The sequence below is a fragment of the Dromaius novaehollandiae genome, chromosome 25, assembly GCF_036370855.1.
Source record: "Dromaius novaehollandiae isolate bDroNov1 chromosome 25, bDroNov1.hap1, whole genome shotgun sequence".
Taxonomy (NCBI): domain Eukaryota; kingdom Metazoa; phylum Chordata; class Aves; order Casuariiformes; family Dromaiidae; genus Dromaius; species Dromaius novaehollandiae.
In genome coordinates this window covers 3,618,356-3,640,644 of record NC_088122.1, presented here as the reverse complement: position 1 = coordinate 3,640,644, position 22,289 = coordinate 3,618,356, and the positions used below count along the sequence as shown (strand labels likewise).

Sequence of the window (22,289 nt, the reverse complement as noted above, 5' to 3'; positions counted from 1 at the left end):
GATAGTCTTTAGATCTAAGAGAAAGACTAGCTCCACTGCTAGTAGGTGGTAACATGCAAATGCCTTAGGTAACATTTCAGAATTTCTTTTTATTGGAAATAATTCACTTGTGTCATAATTCAATAGTAAACAGTGAGAAATACTTTACTCTACCAAAGCCATAATCCATTTCAATGGCTGCGCAGCAGCAATACCTCTATGTCCCAGTTCACGATTGTCCCCACATCACCCCATTTCTGGGCTGAGGCAGAGCATTAACGGACAGACCACTTTCAGTCATTAGGTTGTTGACAGTCAACCTCCAGCAGAATCCAGTTTTGAAAATGCTATATCAAACACCTCCTTGTAGTGTTCAACAAAATGCACTTCTAGTCCTTCTGTAATGAAGCCAGCAAGGTCATAATAATCCTTCTTATTCTCTGATGGCAAAATGATACAGGTAACACCTGCTCTCTTGGCCTATGGGAAACAAAGTTACACAGTCTGTGTGTTTAGTCTTAGAAATTCATTAGTCTACTATAAACAGACTCTCCTTTTAAGAGCCCAGAAAGAGAGAAGAAAATGTATGTATTTAGAAGCATGATTTGACTTTACTCTGTTCTTCAGAGCCATAAGGGCACTACTTATAGAAGCTGCCCAGAGGAAGGATAACATAGGTCTCCCCAAGCCTTCAAAACACACATTCTCCAGTCTCCCCTTCTCAGCTGCAGGGACAGCTGCAGGGGAAAGTATATTAGCAGGACTTTGTCAGCACACCAAGGGATTGTTTAGACTAGTTCATACTATTTTACATAGTTTTAAAAATCTGTTTCAATGTGAGGATAAGCCCTAGAATCAAAGGAAGAATTAGCAATAGCTCATCGGACTGATCCATCACACCAGTATGCATGACACAGCATCCCTTCTACAGGACCTTCCGAGATAGACATACGCATTCTACTAGTCCAGTAACTAACTAGTTCAACATAGACACCCCTGGAATGAAGCCTGGAGTCACTTCTCCTCACAGCTGCAGATACAGGCAAGATTCCCATGTTCAGCCTGGCAGACTTCTCCATGGCACCTACTGAATTACTGCCTCTCCTTCCACTAGAGGAGCAATCACTCTGGTTGTCCCTGTCACTGCTGAGACTAAGCTGCAGCTCTCCTCCACAGCCGATGCATAGAGACAAGAAAGAGCTCTTACCGCAATAGTCTTCTCCTTTATTCCACCAACAGGAAGAATTTTTCCAGTTAATGACACCTCTCCAGTCATGGCCACATTCTGTCTTACTGGGCAATTCACGGCCAGCGATAGCAAAGCTGTTACTATAGTACATCCTGCACTTGGTCCATCCTTTGGAGTTGCTCCCTGTTAAAATAAAAATAAATAAACAAACAATAAAACCCCCCACCCAACAACACTGCTTATTTAAAGCAGAGGCTGGAATGAAGTATCAACTGCCTTCTTTGAAGAGCTCTGTAACAAAGCCTGATCAATACCTTTGTCATTGCCATTTTAACATGGCCCCAATTTCAGGGAGTTGGGAGTCTCACACTTTACTACATGAAGGTTTTAGCTAAAAAGTGTCACTGGTAGAATCCTGCTATTCAAATTGGTCAATCTAGTAACAACTGTGCCAGTTCTCATCAAGGTTCAGAGGCAGTAAACCAGAACCTCGGTGACAACCTATTCGTGAAGAATAATTCACATGAGTTTAAGAGCTGGTTTCTGGCCTAATGCCACCGCAATACCCACCAGGCTCAGGACTTCAAATAAGCAGTCTCAGCAAACATGAGCATGAATGCTTTGAAGCTCTTTGTTGGCTTAAGTCAACCATGGAAACAAAGTAACACACATCAGTATCACAAGGGACAAGAGCATCAAGAATCGCAAAATAGTGGAGGACAATACTGAAAATCATTAAAGGCAGAAAAGACTATTCAATTTAGAAAGCCCAAAAAAATCCAGGCCTAAACCAGTGACAGTCTGGATTTATCTGAGAACAAACAGATTTTTGAGGTGAGAGCTGAAGAAACAAATGTTTGAGAAGGAGTAGGGGTAGAGATTGCACCATTGCTGTGTGATCTTCCAGGAGATCAATACTCAAAAAACAACTAAGTTTTTTGATTGAGCTGTACAGTCTGTAACTCAATAGTTACAGCTGCAACAAGGAGACTCTGGACTAGGTTAAAGAATGCAATAGTTCGGAAGCAGAGTTTAGGTACAGTAGTAGTAAAACTTTGTCTTCACTGAAGTACCTGCCCAGAGCCTGTTAGCACAGAACACGAGCCCCTCTGAGCGTGACATATATTTACTCCCACAGTCCTAAACACTGGAAGAACACAATCATTGCCATTATACAGACTGGGAATTACAGCACAAAGAGGAATATATTCAAGTATATGTAAATGACTTGAAGCCTTTATGAACATCTGGTAACACAGAGCACTAAACTTTGGTTTCCTCATAGCTGCAGATGAACTTTTACCCAAATTGCTTATCTCTGTGCCAGGGTTTCCTGATCTAAACAGGGTTAACACCTACGATGAAAGTCTGGGATTTCTCACTACATTATCAAGTCTCCTGTACTCTCATCACACGCTACATAAAGGAATGGAAACAACTCATAACAAAGCTTTCATGGGATCCTGAAGAAAATGCCTTCTTTTCTCGGCGTTACTGCTAAAAGAGGGCATTCTGCACAAAGCTGCTACACATGCTTCAGGAGTTCTGCATCACTTTACCTCTGGCACATGCAAGTGGATATGGGAAGACAGGAGAAAGTCATTGCTGGGTTCCTTCTGCATCAAAAAGGCTCTTGCAAATGTGTAAGCTATTCTGGCACTCTCTTTCATCACATCTCCCAGTTGCCCTGTTACTTCAAGGGACCCATCCTTATCCTCCTTGGTTTTGGGTCGCCTCAGGGATGTTTCAACAAACAGAGTGGAACCTCCTAAGAAAGAAAAGAAAAACGCAACCTGAGAAAAGTTCAAGGAAAATCAAAGCAGAGGGTTCTGGTGATGGAGGAGCAGTGTCAGTACTTTGGATCGAAGGCCCTCTGAAGAGACACCAGCTCTTGGGTAAAGAGCAGTTGAAAGCTGCTTAAAATCCCTTCAGAAAGGTAAGCTAGAAATTTTGACAACACTGTACTTACAGTTTCCATTTAGCTGTTTCTTTGGACATCACTCCACTAGTATGCCTGCAACTACTATTCAGTGGAAATTAGCAGTTCTTGTAATGATTTCAGGCTCTTTGTAGCCAAAAAAGGAAAGAGGTGAGATTGGCTGGCTACAGGCTGCTTCTCATAAAAGCCAAGGAAGCATGTGGATTAACTACTGACTTTACTTTTAGTAAGTTACTAATGCTAGTAAAAGAACTTCAACGGGCTCAGTAGGGAAAATTCAGTTTCTGCACTACCACACTACATGTGGAAATGCAGACACACATTTTGGTTCTCCAGCTAGTACTTTTTGAAACCAGCAGCTTCACTTTAATGTAGGAGAGGGAAAAAATTTCTCCTGGAAGCACAATATGCACCCAAAAGTCATAGTGTCTTACCCATTGCTGTCCAGGCCAGACCCATCACCACACCTGGAGGAGTGGTTTCATACATTCTATCCACAGTGAAGACGGGCTTTCCTACAAAGTCCTGCAGGTTTTCAGGTGTTACTTGGACCATCTCTGCCTCTCCACTCACAATTTTATAGGCAGATTTCCTCAATACCTGAGTGAGACAGTAATTAGTTTCTGCAGAAAAAGCTGAGAAGGCTGAAGCACAGAGGCTGCTGTTACACATTCTCTTACCTTTTCTACTTGTTTCTGCAGATTCCTCACCCCACTCTCTCTGCAGTACTGCTTGATGAGAACAGTCAGGACATCTGATGTGATTTTGGCTTTGTTTTCATCCAAGCCACACAGAACTCGTGCTTGAGGGACCAAGTACCTCTGAAAAAATTGTTCACCGCATCTTTCTATTAGTATTTGTAACAACAGCCTGATTGTTCCAATTCACTCAGCTTCATTCTTGCATAAGTTCACTGCAGCTTTCTGGAATCCACACCCTGTCCATTAGGAAGCACTGGGGTTTTCTTACTTGGGTGTTCAAATCAGGGGAGCTCTGTCCCAAATACCACATGCCTAATATTTGTTGGTAAGATTGGGGGTAAATAAGTAAATCTGAAGCTGCAAATAACATTTTATCAGATGTAGTTCACAGAGTGTCAGTGAAGTAGTTTCCCTTACCTCTGCAATCGCAAGTTTCTCTTCTGCTACATATCCTGATACATTGATCACTTCCATTCTATCTCGCAGTGCCTCTGGAATGGTTTCTGTTACATTAGCAGTACAAATAAAGAGTACCTGGAAGTATAACAAGATCCTATTAGGCATTTTCATTAACCTGTTGCTCTACTTCATGCAATACTGCCTCAGTTCTGGGTCTCTCTGTCTGAGGGATTGGAGGAAGCTCACCTGTGGTGTCTAGTCCTTATCATAAGAAAAGCTTTGCATTTGAGAACTATGTAGTAAGATGTTTCCTACCTCCAAAACAAATGTTCAGGAATACACACAGCACAAACTGGGAAATCTGAATGGTCTGACGTGAACCAGGAAACTATTTGCCTTTGCAGTTGGAGAGATCTAGATATCACTTTCAAGTTATTTCTCAGTTAGCACAGAGCAACCAAATTACGCACAAATATTGCTAATCCATGAAGTCTGCAATTAATGGAAGCTGCACAGAAAGCACAACAGTGCGTAAAGACATCTAAATTAAAAGGTTGCCAGCAGCATGAAGCCACCTCACTTCATACCAACTCTGACCATCATCATGTAAAACAAAAACCTCACACCTTTTCTAGCCGAGAGCATATGTCTATGTCCCTAGTTCTGCAGGGAATCAAGGCTATAGGACATATGCTAGTGATTATGTTCTCTTAAGTATGTACAGACACTTGGGTTTAAGCAAACTCCTGAGATCTGCCCCACACTACCAGTGTCTCAGTCCCATTTGTCCAACTCTGACTAAAACTTCAGCATCTTTTGATGGAGAGGAAATTTCTACATTGATATACAGTGATACATTCTGGCTCCATAACCTCTGCAGAAGGAAGAAATACCTTTGATAAATCCACAGGAACATCAAGGTAATGATCCAAGAAGTTAGAATTCTGTTCTGGGTCCAAGAGCTCTAGAAGGGCTGAGGATGGATCTCCTTGATACCCCCTTCCTATTTTATCCACCTATGGAAGAGAAATTTTAAATGTTATGAGCTGAGCTATGGTCACTGACCAGAAAACCTATTCCACAGCAGGAGAACTACAGGGTGCCAACTTACATCATTTCCATAACATTTAAGCTAAGATGCTCTCCTCACTGCCCAAAATGCAAAGCACCTACACACAGCCATTCATCACAGCTTGGCTAAGGGCCTTGATTGCATTCAGTTTTGTCCATGTCCTAGGAAAGAGGACCACTCATAACAGGTCACTCTCCATTGCTTTCCCCTCCCAAAAAGAGTGGGGTTTACTGGACTAATATAATGCAATGTGCTACTACAGCAAATACAAAGCTCCTCACCCACACCACTGAAATAACAGTGCCATGAACTACAGGTCTCATTACCTTGCAAGTCATCGCCCCATTTCTTGCTCCTATACCCTTTCCAAGGCATTTGCTACTGGTCATTTTCAGACATTGAATACAGCAGGCTAGACAGACCTTTGGTCGGACCCACTCTTATATTCTGTCCTTATTTGCTTTTCCACAAAAGCAATAGGTTAGTAGCCCCGTCTCTTATTTATTCTCAAATCAGATCTGAAATAGACTATAAGCATCTTATTCCTCACAGCCTTGCTTTAGACCTGGCATGAGACTGACTATTTCTAATAATCACACGGACAATAGTGTTTTTGCACGTAACGCTGTGTCCACACCTAGGGTGCACAATAGCTGGCCTTTGGATACGCAGCCAGCATGATCCACACAGCCAGAATTTAATGGGAAGGACACAAATGAAATATAAAAATAGAAATCTGTTATAGGAAAAGACGACAAAGGTCTATGGCGTCATTGTTGCCCAAAGACTTTGAGAGCTCATCCTCATTTTAAAGTCAACAAAACATGGGACTTTTAGGAACATTACAGCTGCACCTCTCCTATCAGGGCCAAGAATTGATACCTATGCTTTTAAGAGCAAAATATAGAAGACAAGATATATCACCTCATCAATCAGTATAAGTGGATTCTCTGTCTTAGTCTTCTTCAGACACTGGATGATTTTTCCTGGCATTGCTCCAACGTATGTCCTCCTGTTTTATCAGAAACTGTATTAGGGAAGAGTTGTAAAATACAGCACACATCACACAACATAACATGCACTGATGAAATAGGTATATCCTGCTATATCCTGGGAAGCTAGTCAAGATTTCTTTTACATCTATCAGAAACATTCTCCATTACCATACCAAGGCACCAAGACCAGCTCTGAATCACACGTGGATATATCTGAATGACCTTGTTCAAACTATTATCATTCTCTAATACTGGCATTTATAGACAGACATGAATTACCATTTTGCAAAGTTTAATGTTTTTGGTAGCTTACACAGCTTTAAGATCTCCCATAAGCATGCACAAGAAGCAGGGAGCACGACGCACCCAGAGATGTCAACATGATTATGTTAAACTCCTCCCTTTGCCATCATTCTCACCTCTTCCTATACACCAACTCCTGGCAGCAAGAATCAGTAGAGCTGACATTAAATTACATACATTATTCAACTTCAGTTAGGTTCCTATTTTGACAACTACTAAAAATTTCTGGAAAGAGAAACTGCTCAAGTTATACTGACCTGTGTCCCTTTATTTCTGCCACATCAGTCATCCCTCCAACGCTGAAGCGGAAGTACTCTCTATTTAGGGCTCTGGCAATGGAGCGGGCAATGCTGGTCTTGCCAACCCCAGGGGGTCCATAAAAACAAAGAATCTTCCCTTGGGTGGATCCTCGCAGCTGGCTGACTGCTATAAATTCCTGCAGAACAGAAGCACCAGAACTGAAGAGAGGGCAACTCCACCAACATCAAAGCATACTTGTTATCAGGTCAGGTGACATTTACAAAACAAGCATCACACAAAATTGTTCCTCAAAGAAGTTGAGGAGAAACTAAGTATGGACAAGTGCATTACTTCTGGTTATTTATGCACTTGGTTGTCCCTGAATCCCATGCTCTGTACTGATGTAACTGATGGGAGCTCTCTTGTGCTCTCCCCCCCCCCCCCCCCCACCATTTTGGATGAAGTGAGAAGACAGAGTTGTAGTCCCTCTCCCAGCCTTCCTAGCTCTCCTCTGATTCCCTCAATCTATATGCAAACCTCTCCTGTTGTACCACTTCTTCACCAGGTTAAACTCTTATCTTGTCACAATACTATGTTTGGCAGCCCTCAAACAACACTCAGCAGTTGAGAAATCAAAAGATCACAATTCAGAACTGACACCTCATTTGCTCATATGCTTGCGGCAGAGAAATCATTGTGCCATTGTGCACGTGGGCAAAGAAATGTGGTTCCACTCTAAGAAGCCTGTAATTCAGCAAAAATGCATTTGTGCCTAGGTATTTTCCACCTACAGCAATTGGACTCCAAAGCAAGACTACAGAAAGACAACAGCACTTATCTAATTAGGACTCAAACCTGTGTAGATACTTTTAAGTGCCTTAAAATTGTCAGCCTTGCATGCATTGCCAGAGCTGAGGAAACCTCCACTGCATGGAATTAATCACATCTGTAATCAAAACTGCAGACTTGCATGATGCAGCTCAGTCCGTTTCTGTATAATGGTTGCACCTAGTCAGCATGAATAGTGCTGACAAGCAACATGAGACACTGATATTCAAAAAGGGATTATCTGCTTGCTAGTGTGCAGCAACAGGTTTATTGTAAATCATTCAAAATATTAAATAAGACATCAGGACTGAGTCACAAGCCTTTGGCACTGCTGGTCAAATCCCCCCTTGGGTGTCAGAGAGAAGACATATTTCATGGCCTTTACCTTTTTCTAAAGGAGACTGGAACAAAGCAATTCAACAAAAGAAAAATTCCAGGATGTCTAAGAATTGCTTAATAAATCGATTAAGATCCAGAGACTACTCCCCTCGGCATTTATTTCCTCCTCAGCATTAAGTGGCAAAACAGTACGTAGTAGTTTCAAATCAGAACACAACCTTCATTGCCATCGGCAGTTAAACACATTAATTGATCACAAAAACATTCCTATGGCTTCCTGCTTGATCCGTGAATTAATACAAACCCAAAGGAGAGCCACAAGCTTGAAACAGCCCAACTGCCTGATGAGAAACAGGGTAGGAAGTGGGGTGCTCTGCCCATTCCTGCCTTACCAGAATTCGCTTCTTTACATCATCCATTCCATAATGATCCTCCTCCAGAACTGCCTGGGCTCGGGTCAGCTCCAGGTTCTCCTCGCTGCACTTACCCCACGGAATGGATGTCAGCCAGTCCAAGTAGTTCCGTGTAACACTAGCAGAAATACACAAATGAGAGTGATTTGACAACAACCAGTCCACTCCTTCCTCCACTGCCTTAAGAAACAACCTCATTGAAAACCAGTGGGATATAAGCCATGCTCACGGAAGGGAGACAGAAGAAACATCATTATCTGGGCAGTCATTGCTAACCTTTGATTATGGTCTTCGTTTCCTTGCCCCTTCCCCACAAAGCCTAAATTGTTTTCAGATTTTGCTGGAAACTAGGGAGGGTAAAACATGCCAGGCTGAACTTTCACAAAAAAGGGCAGCAGTAAGAGTAGAACCCCACCTCCAGCTACTGGTAGGAAGAAACAAGTGTCAGTCCTACTCACTACTCCTTTGCCTCCTGATAACTGAAGTTCGTCCCCATGTAACAGCACTCACTTGTTTTCAGATCACGTAGCTAGTTTTGCAGCATAGATTAAAGCAGCCTGTAATGAAGCAAGGAAGCTTGGATAGCAAGACCAGTTTTTCGCCTACTGTGTGCACAGCAATGCTAGAATCAGACTTGAATAGATAACTACCACTGTCTGGTATCCCCAACTATCAAGAATGTCTGCTGCTTCCTATCAGAAGGCACTTGAAGATATCTTGCAACTTTGCCATAACTTCTCGACTACTATTTTAATAAAAAAAGAAAACAAACAGAAAACAGACTTTTTTTTAAATTACAGAAAATTTTTAAAAAATTTTTTTTACTGTATCAAAAAAACTACTCCACCTGTTTTGGAGAAAAGGAAAGTGTTATAGGACACTGATTTTTTTCTTCCCACCATTGTATACTATCCTTGCTGCTCTTCACAAGAAGAGATTTGAAATTAGTCATCACAGGCATAAAGACTCTGCTCTAAGTTTTTATTTTTCCCATGAAAATACTTATTAACTTTTGGGAAAAAAACACAGCTCCAACATACGCTGCAAGAACTTAGACTTCTGCAGACATATTTCCTCTATGATTTTTTGTGTTGGGCTTTTTCCTGTGTGAAGCTAAGCAGCACTGCTTGCAAGCTCTGTGCTGCTGTTAAGTGTTTGGATTGCGTCATGAAACTTAAAAATAGAAAACGAACTTTCTGTTTCCCCAGTGAGCCAAGACAATGTAAAAAAGAAAGCTGCCTGGCTCAGAAGCAAGGAAAAAGAGCCAACATACAGCTGCAACAGAAAAAGATTTAAGACACTCATTTGTCCTAACACACCGCATACTCAGATCAGGGATTCAAATATGCAGCCAAAAGTTCACATCTCTCCCTCTACCTGTAGAATTACTTGTGTCCACAGTGATATCTCTCAGATCAAACTGTCGCCCCCAGCTGACTCTAAATTAACCAGGGTAGAGTTGGGGGAATGGCATCATTTGAGATGTCAGCAGGATGCTAGAAATAGAAAAATGTGTGCAGTTATGAACACAGGGAAGCACAGCTTCCCCACACCTCAGCTGGTCCCAGCATTCACTCCATATAGCCACACCAACAGAGCTTTGCCTTCTTTCTCCAAGTACTTCCTTTGCAAACTTGTTACCCCTGTTACTTCTCTGAGGGAAGGGGAAAGGTACTATGCTGGCCGTAAAGGCCAGTGTATCTCCTGCCCAGAGAGGGAGCCCTGAAGGTCCATTTTTCCTCTCAGCAGATGTTGCTTTCTCCTTCCATCCATCCCTGCGCTTCTCCCTGGCACTGCTACTAACCGCACATAGCCTCAGGGAGAGAGTCTTTTCCTGCTCATCTTGTTCCCTGTAGCAGAAACTGTGGCAGGTACTCGGTATGCTGTCTTCTTAGTTTAAGGAAACAAACAGCCAACATTGCTGAAGAGGTAGAAACCCCAAGTAACACTGATTAAGCTACTAGTACCAATCACACAGGCTGCCCCAAAAAGGATGGAGAGAGTCACTTCCCACTATTCCATCTTGTCCACCTTCCAATCCCAGAAGAAAATATGCTAAGGAGGCTTCAGCATGCCCTGATGATCAGTTGATTTAGGCCGCAATATGTTGAATGCTCTGGGATCCTTCCCTCCTCTTTCACTGCTTCCCCTCCTCCCCCCCGGCATATGACTATCAAGATTTTTCTCATCCAAGAGAGATGTCCATGTAGCTTAGGCAATGTCACGTGTTAGCAACTAGCTTCTCTTTTCTCACGTCTCATGAAGACAATTAAGAACAAGAGAGAAGAACCAATTAAGGACTGAAATAACCACTGCATGTTTCATGAGCAGGGAATAACTGCACAGTACCTACCCACAGCGTTAGGCTGCAAGAGAAAAGTTTAAACGATCAAAAAACAACAAGGATGTGGTCATAGGCTACATTCAAGGAAAAACATTATGGCAAAAGGAGATAAGAAACTCTTAAGGTACAGGCTTCACAGCTTTGTGTAGATTTTTCTCATTCTCCCAACTAATCTTAACAGCAGAGGATATAGCCATGCACTCACTTGAATTCCGAGGAGTGATTATCCAGCAAACCCAGCTTGTTCAACTCTTCATCAATCACATCCATAACATGCTTTGGCACTACCAGCTCCTTTAGTCGCTCACGGAATTTTTCCTCTATAGCATCCTTGTCCTCTTTTTCCAGACCTAGCTCTTTCTTAATTATCTTCAGTTGCTCTTGGAGAAGATACTTGCGATGGGTCTGCTTGATCTTTTCCTCCACCTAGACACAGCGACAAATATGGTATCTATTCTGTTCCAGATACTACACATCAAACATCAAATGCTTCCAAACACTTCTCAGTTACGATCTTCTCAGGAACTGAAAATACAGCTTGGAAATCTTCATCTGCAGCATGTTCTAGTCTAAAAAGTGATTCTATTTGTACCATTGCTAAATGTCATCTCATTGTGTCTCAGTTATTTCCATATTACATATGCTCAACACAAAGTGATATCGATTAGGCTACTGATGGTCTGGAAAGACTGCATCTTAAACTTGAACTGAGTTCTGCTCATCATGTGGGTAACGTACATGATGAATGGTACAATCACATACTTCACAGGCAATATCTGTGTGACTAGCTATTACTTAAATGTTCACAGGACATTGGGCCTAAACCTAAGAACTCTGCCAGAAGTGGAAGTATCTGCATATGATATTGATGCATATACGTGCACATACATAGGTATATTATAAACGACCATGTTTTTTGCAAGCAAGTCTACAAATGAACTACAAAGCATGTTTTTTCGAGCAAGGGGAAATGCGTTTTGTCATAGAACCCCCCTATGCATTTTATCTTCACGTGTAATTTGCCTTTGTCCTACCTCAGATTCTTATCCATCTATGCCTACTACCCAAGTACATTTAAGAGCTCTGCAGTTTAATTAATCTCACAGAATGAAGAGCTTTGGTTCATCTTCCTTGCTTCCATCTATGAAAATTAGGCCTGGCTGACATTTCAGTTTTTATCTTTAGAAAATAATTTACGTTGGCAGGGACCTCTTGGGACCTTTCCCAGAGCAGGGCCAGCTTAGATCAGATTGCTCTTGGCCTTGTCTGGTTGAGTCCTGAGTATCTCCAATGTAGACTAATAGTGTAAAAATTCTCCCTAATACCTAACTGGAAGGCTTTGCTAAAGTCAAGGTATACAATATTCATTGATCTCCCTTTGTCCTCTAGGCCTTTTCATCAGAAAAGGCAGTCAGGTTCATCAGGCACCATTTGTTTTCAAAAAACTGCTCTGGCTGTTCCCAGTCACCGCCTTCTTGTTCATTTGTCCCAACAGGGCTTCCAGGAGGATTTACTCCATAATTTTCCCAGGGACTGAGAGCAAGCTGACCAGTCTGTGGTTCCCCTGATCTTCCTTCTCACCCTTCTTGAAGATGGGTGTGACATTTACCTTCTTCTAATTATCAGGAACCTCCCTGATCACCACAACATTTCAAAAATGAGTGAGAGCAACAACATGACATCGGCCAGCTCCAACAGCATCCTGAGATGCATCCCATCTGATCCCCCAGACTTGCATGTATCCAATTTAAGTGGTCTCTAAAAATCCTACCATGACTCAAAAGCATTTTGCACTTTCATATCAAGTTCAGAAGTCACAAGTTAATAAACTCAGGAATTTTTGACTCAGTGTACACAAATCTTTGTACTTCATACACAGCCACCATTTTGATGCAGTTACTGTAATCTGACTAAAGCCTATAAAAGTCAAGAATTACTGTAGTTCACAGTGGTTAGCAGGGGGTATTTTAAAATAACACTGCAATCACATACCACAATGCAGTACATTTTTAAATAGATGCATGCTAGACTGCAGTCCTCTAGGATTTGCCCACTTGCACAAAACTACAACTTCCATATACTTCAGCAGCTGATGCTCTAGCCTCACCTCGTTACTTTTATAAACACATAAGAAAAATTAAGTTTCTAATGGAAGATAAGTATCAAATATTATCTCTAAAATAATATTCTCCCCTCAGAGCACATGCCATTGTCTTGCTTTATAATTCTTCATTGGCAAAACTAAGTATTACAATGGATATGGTATAAACACATGTAATGCATGCACTACTCAAAGACTTACCTCCCTTCCAAGACGCTGCTGAAGTTTGCTTAGCTCATATTCCTTCTTTAGGAGGGAAAGGGCCTTGTAAAGCCGTTTGGGAATCTGGAAAAAAAATACACAGAATAAGTTTTCAGACACGGTACTCTTGTTAGCCTTTCTCACAAAAAGTAATCATCCAAAATAAAAAGCTCCTACAGGCTGCCTGGGAAGTTGCTCTTGCTGGGAGAAACTTTCTCTAACTCTCCAGCATCCACAGATGTAGAAAGACGAACAGTGTAGCAGTTTAGCAATATGGAACCAACCAGGGAAAGACAACTGTTTGCCACCAAAGATGCAGAGCATCCAGGCTTTCCCTGAAGGCAAATTATTAATCACTTAATACAGCCTTCAACTGGAACCTAGTCACTGATATTAGTCTATTGTCAAATGTAGTACTAAGGTCTCCTCTACACTGGGGCTGCTAGAGAAGCCGTGATATATGACACACACGCTTCTAATTCAGCTAGTATAGCTTTAGTTCAAGGCTTCATCTTACACTGGTTTCTTCCAAGATGTCTTGAAGTTCTTGTGACTCTGCCCCTGTTAATGCTGCACCCATGTCACTCAAGTAGATAGGATTATCTACTACGCGTTGTCCAGCCTGCATCATCTGAAGTACCGACTCCCTGAAAAAAAGTGGTAATAATATCCAAAAAAATTAATAAACAGTGAATTGCTACATTCATAAGGAGGTACCCTTATAAAGCTATTTAACTTGTTATAACAGGGTGCAGGAACAAAACACAGTCCCATTTCATAACAAAATAATTTCATATTTTAAATTTGACTCAGCCAGAGCTCAGTAACAAATCCATAAAAAGCTTGATAATTAAAGGGAATAATCAGTGATAAATAAACCCAAATATATGGAAGTGTTCTCTTAACATTTACATAAGATTTGTGTGTCTCAGTATGCTGAGCCTCTTACCATGCTCATATCACATAAATGAGACAATGATACTTCATTGCAGTGAGGTACATTTTTACCCAGACCACCTGCCACAGATGCTATCTATCTCATATCAAAGTTTCATATCAGGTTTTCAAAGTTTCCTCTCCATTTCTAATAGATGATGACAAAACTTGCATCCTAAAGCAAAATTCTAGGCAAAAATTAAGCAAGCGCCTTTTCTTAGTTACTGCAAAAGGACAGGTGGAAAAGAAAATCTCAGACTACTCCAGTGTGACTGACAACATATCATTCCCAAAGCCAGGCAGCATGGAAAACACATACCTGTACAAGGGGTTCAAGGCAATGATGTCCCGGATTGTTTTGACAATTTCTGCAGTAAGTGCCTATTAACACAACAAAGTTGTAATCAACAAAAAGCTGGAAAAGGACAAGGCCTGAGTACAAACCTCCCCACCATGGGAGCCCAGAAATACAGCCCCCAACCACCCATTTCCAAAGGTGTGCTGCACTGGTGCTTGGTGTTGGGGCAGTTACTCCTCCTTCGCACCTGGAAGGAGAGGCAAGGCAAGGAGGGCTACAGAATGGCTTCCTACACGCACAAAGCTTAACTGCTTTTTAGACAGAAGATGTGATCAGATGGATCATTCAAGTCACCTCAGAGCAAAGGCTCAGTTGGATAGAGGATATTACACAGCTGTAAGCATAGCCCAATCCCTTCATTCATCAATTTTTTGAAGTGACTAATTCTAAGGAATTGAACGTTGTAATGAAAAGTCATTATTTTCACGTAATCCCCTCCTGCAGTGATTGAGAGAAGCAGGAGCCAGATTCTGAAGCCTGAAATTTGAGCTTGATTCTAGAACTCTTCCTTTTAAGCAACAAATATAGATGCTACTCTACAGCACAGGCCCTAGCTTGAATGACTAATTCACTCACTTTAACTTCTTCTGTGATCTGAAAATCTTCATGAACCACATTCTCTACTTCCACCATGAGAACTTCTTGCGAGGAAGAAGCCACAGGCTCTAGTACCACTTCCACAGCTTGGTCCTTTGCTCCAGGCTCTTCCTCAGCCTCTTTCTTAGAGCGCTTCTGTTTCCTTCTAATTTTCTGTTTGTTCTCAGACTCCTCAGGCTCAACCTCTAGTTGCTTGTTTATACGAATCCTGAAAGCCAAGAGAAAACAGCTACAATCAATTCTCCTCTGCTATACCTGACTTCAGCTCTCAAACATGAAAAGAGTCTAAGTTGTATTTTGAGTAAACTAAAATACCAAACGTCAACAAAAATGACAGATGATTTTACATATTTTGACTAGATTTAACTTTTAGTCATTTTTGTCAAAATAAGGCTCAACTTAATAAAGCAGCAATAACCAAGCAGTAGATACTGATGGGATTTATTACATAAATCTAGAATGAGTAAGTTACAGTACAAAAACCAAAAGTTAACTGACCACTGAATTAGCCTCCTTATGTTTCTGCTTTATAGCTTTCATTTATCAGGTTAGGTTTCTCAAATGAAATCAGAAAGCTGGAAAAATCCATGGGAGGCCTATTTGATCCTACTTGGAGGAAGAGGAACAGACTATACTTAGCTGCTCCCAAGGTGCCAAACTGATATGTATTTAGATTCTGTTTGGCGACATTAAGTGGAGAGTCAAAGGAAGGGGCATGTTAAAACACACTTAAGCAAAGACACTTCCTAGTTTTCCCTCTGCACTGAGATAATTCAAATGAACCCTGAAAAGTTCTTTCAGTACTGGATATGGCACTGGAGTCTCAGAATATCTTTTACTCCTCAGTGTTTCTTCACCATGTTCCTGATAATTTCATGTCCGATGTGGGACACGTACAATGCCACTAATAACTTTTGGCCAACTTTGACTACATCTGTCAATAGAATAAAAGTCACAGACAATTAAGTTCAAAAAGTCTTGTGGAGGGTGGCAGTGGTGGAGATCAGTAGCTGGGTAAAAAGCATACCATTGCAGAGCAACTAGAACTCAGTTTGGCACAAAAAGCTAAACCTACATTCCCAACAAAAATCCTGTTTTCTTCAATTCAGTTCTAGACAAGATCAGTAGACAAGACATAATTATACAGTTTTGAACCACAATTTTTTTCAGGCAAAAATACTGGATTAAATTAGTTCAAGAAAATTTTATTCATCATTACCAAGCCATGCTGTATTTGTAAGAGAAACTGCTTAGCTCCCAATACATGACTGCTTGCTTGCATCACATTATTGTTTATACGAGAATGATGTGCACTAGCTGTTCCTTTTCAGAGCTAAGCAGTCACATCCTTAGAGCATGCACAATATTGGGGCTGGAGCAGTAGGGCACTATCAAAATACATTGTAGTAAAAAAGCTAACTTTTGCTGTACAGTACAGGAGAGAAAGCACTGCACAGCTTCATTTTGCTGCTGAAAATGTATGCAGGTGGTGAAGATGACGAAGGCACATATCTGTTTATAAAGAAGCGTACTTCAGATGCATCTGAAGTACAAGTAATTACCTTCGGTGCCCCATGACTATCATACGCAACTTGTCTCCAAGGTCCTGCATTTCATGGATTTGTACAAAAGTTCCCATCTGGTAGATTTCATTCAGATTCTCCACCACATCAGACTCATTGCTATTGAGAAACAAATTAAAGTCGATATTCAGAAAGGAGGAAATTTAGAATATCAAGAGAGAGATTCTTGAGAAAGGAGGTAAGACTGAAAAAAGAAGAAACAATCACTGGTTGTAAAACTTTAGATTGGCTTAAGAAGCAAAGACATTCACTTTATCCCCACTGTTACCACCACATGGCCTGTTTCCAAGTCACTCCACTATCTGGATGCTTCGTCCCCCTCCCAAGCAATAACAGGCTTTCCTGCAGTAAGACTCAAGCCCCGAGCAGTGCTTGCATTGCAAACAAAAGCTGTCACAGTGAGAGGATGGTCCGAACCCTGCCTATACAGTTTCTATATTACTGCCTAAGGCAGAGAATTTCAAATCATAGCTTTTAGTGTAAATTCAGCCTAGTCATGGAAACACCTTATATTGAAAAATATCAAGAGACACAACTTACTTATCATCCTTTTTAAGGAAGACACCAGCATAAGGCTGGGCAAGACGAACTTTCCTCCTCAACAGCTCAACCAGCTTCTTATTTTTTACCTAGGACAACAATAAGTTCAAAGTCAGAGGTGGATTTTCAAAAACTTCACGCTCTCATTGTCTAAGGCCACACATCTGCTGCAACTCTATGACTGAATTATGGAAGCTATCCTGGGTTCCTTCTAGCTTTGCTCTCATTAGGGTACAGAATGGGGAAAAATATTAGAGAAATATGAAAACTGAGTATTTAAGATAAGTTACATTTCTCAAAATAAACAAGTAGGAAATAAAATATTACTGTGCAATTTTTGGCTTTGCATACACAGAAAATTCAAACTTCACTCTTCCAGTTCACCTCCCTCTAGATACACAAATCATGGTAGTGTTAATCAGACTTGTTTCACTCAAAAGGTACCACAGCCAGGACTGAATCAACATTAGCAAAAAATATATATGTATTTTTAATTCAGAAATTAATATTATGCGAAGTATAAAGATGTATGTCCTTTTCATACTGTAGAAAATTGGTAGATCTCCATGAAAACTATGGCTTGAGGGCAGGGGAAGAAATCAGGCCCTAATCTGTACGAATCTTATGAGCAAGAACCTTCCAGTCACTTGAATGACACTTTGTAAGAATTACTAATAAAATCACTGTTGAAGGTCTGTAGATTTTTATATAACACTACAAAGCCAAAAAACTCTACAAGACAGATCAAGATCGAAGACATTTCTCTACCTGTTAACTTTAGGCACTTTTCATAAAAAGGTACTTTACAAGCATCATGACAGGACATATATCAAGTCATGAGGTACAAGGCAATATGTGTCTTAGAAAGGGGCAGTATTAACACAGATTCTTGCTCCATGTGATGATGTTCCCCTCCCCTTCCACACTTGTGTCTCACCTCTCCATTCCTACTAGGTAGCTAGTCCAGTCTTCCCCACCAACTGCCCAAAGTCTGCCCACCCTATCCTTCTTCAAAGCCTCTTATCCAAAGCCCCCTCTGCTCAAACTCTCCTACACCCACCAGCCCATCCTAGTCCCTGCTTAGACTCCCAGACAGTATTTCTTCCCATTTTGCCTTGTTACTCCCTTCTGCTCTGCAGATGCCACAGATTTGGCCCTGGCAGATATCCCAGCACCACTGCAGTTGTTATCACAGCTGGCTGAGGCCTCAGTAACTGAGAAGATATCTCCTCGTGAATCCTGCTGTTACACACTCCTGATCCTGAGTGTCCTTTCAAAGTGATGGACATGAGCTGTATTGCTCAGGATGGCAGGGACAGAAAAAGGAATGCTTCTATAGACAAAAAAAAAAAAAAAAAAAAAAAAAAAAGCAGGCCTGGGGCAGAAGGGTGAAGAAATTGTCCAAAGGAAGCACATTTAACTAGTTTCCACACTGCTCAACTCCAAAATCCATCAGAGTGGGAGTTCTACACTTTATGGCTACAACATTAACACTAAGGAGTAAATAACATGTCAGAAGATGCAAAGGATTCTTGTCATTAGTACAGCTTATTCTCAAAAAATGCCATACTCCCATATCCGCATCAGTGCTAAGAAATACGTAACCACAAATACACAGTTAATATAAGCTTTATGTTTTACAGCATCTTATTATATATAATTTTTACTAAACATCCTGGACCAAGACACTGACAATTTGATGCAGAGGCCTGACCCTCCTACTCAGTTCCTCTTCTCCTCTTATATATTACAGACCCCAATGGTGGCACTAATTTCTCTAATCAAAGCCTAAAAGCTGTTCAAGTAGTGAGCCTGCACTAAAGACAAGGTTCAAAATCTGACAACCCTCCCCCCCCCCCCAGTAGAACTGAATATACCCACACAAAAAAAGTCAAGTATTGTCTTTGTCTAGCAAGGAAGACCATCTGCCGAGTCCTTGAGTTAATTTGCCTAGATGCTCAACACTGAGAAGCAGCAATATGGTCTTGACATGAACAATAACACTATTCTTGGCATACTCTAGTTTTTGGCACACCTGTTTTTGTACAATGCCTAGCAAAACCAGGCTTTCTAGTGTCACAGATATTAGCAGAGAGAGGAAAATGAATAATTCCATCTTCACAGAAGAGACTGCGCTTTGCCAGTAAATAAAGTATTAAATGGTACCACAATGAATCCACAGGATAAAAGAATGCATTTAATTGCCTTAATGTAAGGTACCAGCAACCTATACACTGAAGTTAATGATTCATACATAAAAATATCATATGGTCGTGTGCCTAAAGATCAGCATAATACACAAGCTTTTCCATTTCCCAGTTGCCATCTAGAAAGAAACTAAAAGTTGCACAAGCTACGTTTGAGCATGTAGAAATATGTTACAGGAGAAATAACATCATGATAATGCTAAGAACAGGAAGCTACATTGGGTCAGCTCTTGTTGCATTTAATCAAAATCAGATTGTTAAAGTACCACTGAACAGTAAAAACATAGGTGTACTTATTCCAAAATGGTTATATTTCAGGGAGAGAAAGGAGGAAAAAGAGAGAGAGAGAAAAAAGTATTTCTGTCCTGTGAGCTCAAATCATATCTCAAAGTTCAAATTTATATCTCTCCAAATGAAATGTAGGGATACCAAGGGGAGAGAAACTGCTTTGAAACTTCACCATCCCAAGTCTGGCTAAACCCCACCTCTCTCATGGCAAGGTTTCTACAAAGCGAACACAAGCCTCCCTCCCGCAGCTCACAGATCACTGCCTTCGCAAAGATCATTCTTCTTGATGCTGTGACACAAGCCCTCAAAGCTAACTCAAGGACACATTTGCTTAACCTTGAGCAAAGGAACAAGCAAACGACAGTGAGCTCTCAAAGCGCCCCAGCACGGATCACAGCCCTTGCCTGCCGAAAGCATCGCTGAAGACAATGATGCAATGCTGATGAAACCTGACGTTCGTATTATCCCGACAGAAAACAATAATCCAATACTCAGGCTATATAGTGACAAGTGCTACACTGAGAAGCAGAATATCCTGAAGCGTGACACATCCCGCTATCTTCTCGAGTGCTTTATGTTAAAATAAAAACTAAAGAAACAAAACAGAAAAATCAAACGAGAACAACAAAACCCCCAAAACAACAACAAAAACAGAAAAAAACCCCACCGTAAAGATGAAGAATAAGGCTTTGACAAGAGAAGCACCCCTGGTACTACCTGGGGCCAGGTGGCGAGCGGGGACAGCCTCGCACCGCCCCGCAGACCCCGCCAGCCGAAACCCCGCACCCGCCGGCCTAACGGCGAGCGGCAAGGCCCGGCCACGCCGCCAAACCCACCCGCAGCCGCCGCCGGCGCCGCCGCACGGCCCCAGGCCGCCCCTCCGGCGCGCCCGCCCCCCGGCCCAGCGCCTCACCTCGATGATCTTGATGAAGCGCGGGAAGACGGGGTTGCGCGTCACGGCGATGAGCGGCACGTTGGGGAAGTGCTCCGGGACCAGCAGCGGCGTGAGCGCCGTCATGACCGGGCCGCCGCCGCCGGGGTCCGCGCCGCCGCCGCCGCCCTCCTCCGCGCCGCCGCCCTCCAGCCCGTCGCCCCTCGCCAAGCTGCCGGGGCCCCGCAGATGCCGCCGCGGGCCGGCGCCGAAGGTGGCGAGCGGAGAGGGCGCGGGGGCCGGCGGCACCCCGCGGGCGGCCGCGGGGAAGGCGGCTGCCGCGAAGCGCCGCCGCCCGGGCCCCAGCAGCGCCGGCCGCCAGCGCCCGCACAGCCGCAAGCAGCGCGCCGCCGCCATGCTGCCGCCGCGCGCCCCTGCGACACTTCCGCCCGGCCGTGGCGCGCAGGCGCCGGGGACCTGCCCCGCCCCGCCGTGGCGCGTGGCGCGTGGCGCGTGATGCGGCGCACGTCCGAGCGAGTCCGACCGCGCCGCCGCGTGTTCGAGCCCCGGCCCCGGCGGAGCGCCGGCGGCCCGCAGGAGCGGGGTGTAGGTGGTAGGAGCTGGACGGAGGCCCAGGTCTGGGGCAGGTTGATGCTCTGAGGGAGCAGAAGGAGAGGGGAAGACAGCGGCCGGGCTCACGTGCTCTCCCCACATAACATCTCTTGGCGCTGCTGTTTTATTCCAGCCCTGTCATGACTGAGCCTCACAGCCCTCCCTGGGCGGGGAGGAGACGAGGGAGAAAGAGGACACAGAAACCAAGTGATCTTCGGTACAGCAAATAAATGAAGGGAAATGGGTGTGCAACAAAAGCCAAAAATGGGGGGAAAAAAAGGAACAGAATGAGAGGGGACTGTGAGCAGAGCACCCCTGGCAGCGCGTGCTGCTACCAGCGAGCGTCCCGTGGTGCTCTAGCCTGAGGTGTGCCCAGAGGACCAACTGCAACCAGGCCCTGCAGTGGCTGGGATCACCCCGTCGAGACCTCCGGCTGCTTCTGTGGATGGCCGCCGCGGCCAGGAGCGGCTGCTGAGGAAGGAGGTGTTGTGACTCCCGTGTGGGTGGGCTGTGAGCGAGGCCCGGACCTCGACAAGAGGTTCTGGAGGAGAGGCTGCGGCCTTGTGCACTCTCTGTACCCACCTGGCAGGGTCACCCTCTCCCTGCAGAAAGGAGCCTGTGAACATGTCTCAGGCCACTGCTCCAAAAGGGTTTTCCAGCCTCATCCTCGCTTGGGCCAAGAAGTGAGATTCAAATCTAAGCTGGACCATCAGGATTCCTTGCCTTCTCCAGATGGGTGGGCACTGGTGGGAGGACAAGGAAATGGAGCGGAGCATCAGCACATAAAGATAATTCCAAGCACGGTTCAAGGCACTCAGCTCAGATGGCATGTATGGGGTGACCAGGGGTCCTCTCGGGACAGAGATCTGAGAAAGAGGTCTTCGGGCTAAGGAGGGGGTGAGGACTACCTTCCAGCAGGACTCATCCACAATAGGAGAGGGTTTAAGGATTCAAGGCAGCCTTCTCCTGGAGCAAACTGGGTGGGACATGGTGATAGAGCCATCCCAAAGGTCAGGCAAGCAGAATGAAGCCCACCAAGTCCTGCTGGCCATCCCTGAGGAAGCCTTTGATCTTGATGCTTGCCATGAGATGGTATCAAAGCGAAAGATGGTGTCAAAGCAAAAGCTTTAAGAGGCGGCCTTGTAAGAATTTGATTTCAGTATTTGACCCATGACACAGGTACATGGAGATAAGGAAGTGTGATACATAATGCTAAGGATAACATCCCTAACTTTATCAGGTTACACTTCTGAG

General features: G+C 43.3%; 1 protein-coding gene across 1 annotated transcript; it reads right to left on the bottom strand.

Moving 5' to 3' along the window:
* Window positions 1-69: 69 nt before the first annotated feature.
* Window positions 70-20,897, bottom strand: LONP1 (lon peptidase 1, mitochondrial). The gene is made up of 18 exons (XM_064497546.1): window positions 20,466-20,897; window positions 17,058-17,146; window positions 16,497-16,616; window positions 14,914-15,142; window positions 14,299-14,360; window positions 13,561-13,690; window positions 13,044-13,127; window positions 10,947-11,167; window positions 8,377-8,515; window positions 6,835-7,013; window positions 6,204-6,291; window positions 5,101-5,223; window positions 4,226-4,342; window positions 3,788-3,928; window positions 3,542-3,707; window positions 2,728-2,936; window positions 1,187-1,351; window positions 70-459 (listed from the first exon to the last, which is right to left on the bottom strand). Exons 1-18 carry the CDS (start codon window positions 20,838-20,840, stop codon window positions 295-297), a joined length of 2,802 nt encoding a protein of 933 aa, XP_064353616.1. The 5' UTR covers window positions 20,841-20,897; the 3' UTR covers window positions 70-294.
* Between the last annotated feature and the right edge of the window lie 1,392 nt (window positions 20,898-22,289).

What these genes read in the sequence shown, in the direction of transcription:
- LONP1 (XM_064497546.1), bottom strand. Translation starts at nt 20,840, where the DNA reads ATGGCGGCGGCGCGCTGCTTGCGGCTGTGCGGGCGCTGGCGGCCGGCG. An exon ending in GCTTCATCAAGATCATCGAG is followed by an intron (nt 17,147 to 20,465) that starts GTGAGGCGCTGG and finishes TTGTTGTCCTAG; the next exon opens with GTAAAAAATAAGAAGCTGGT. An exon ending in TCCACTTGCATGTGCCAGAG is followed by an intron (nt 1,352 to 2,727) that starts GTAAAGTGATGC and finishes TTATTTTAACAG; the next exon opens with GGAGCAACTCCAAAGGATGG.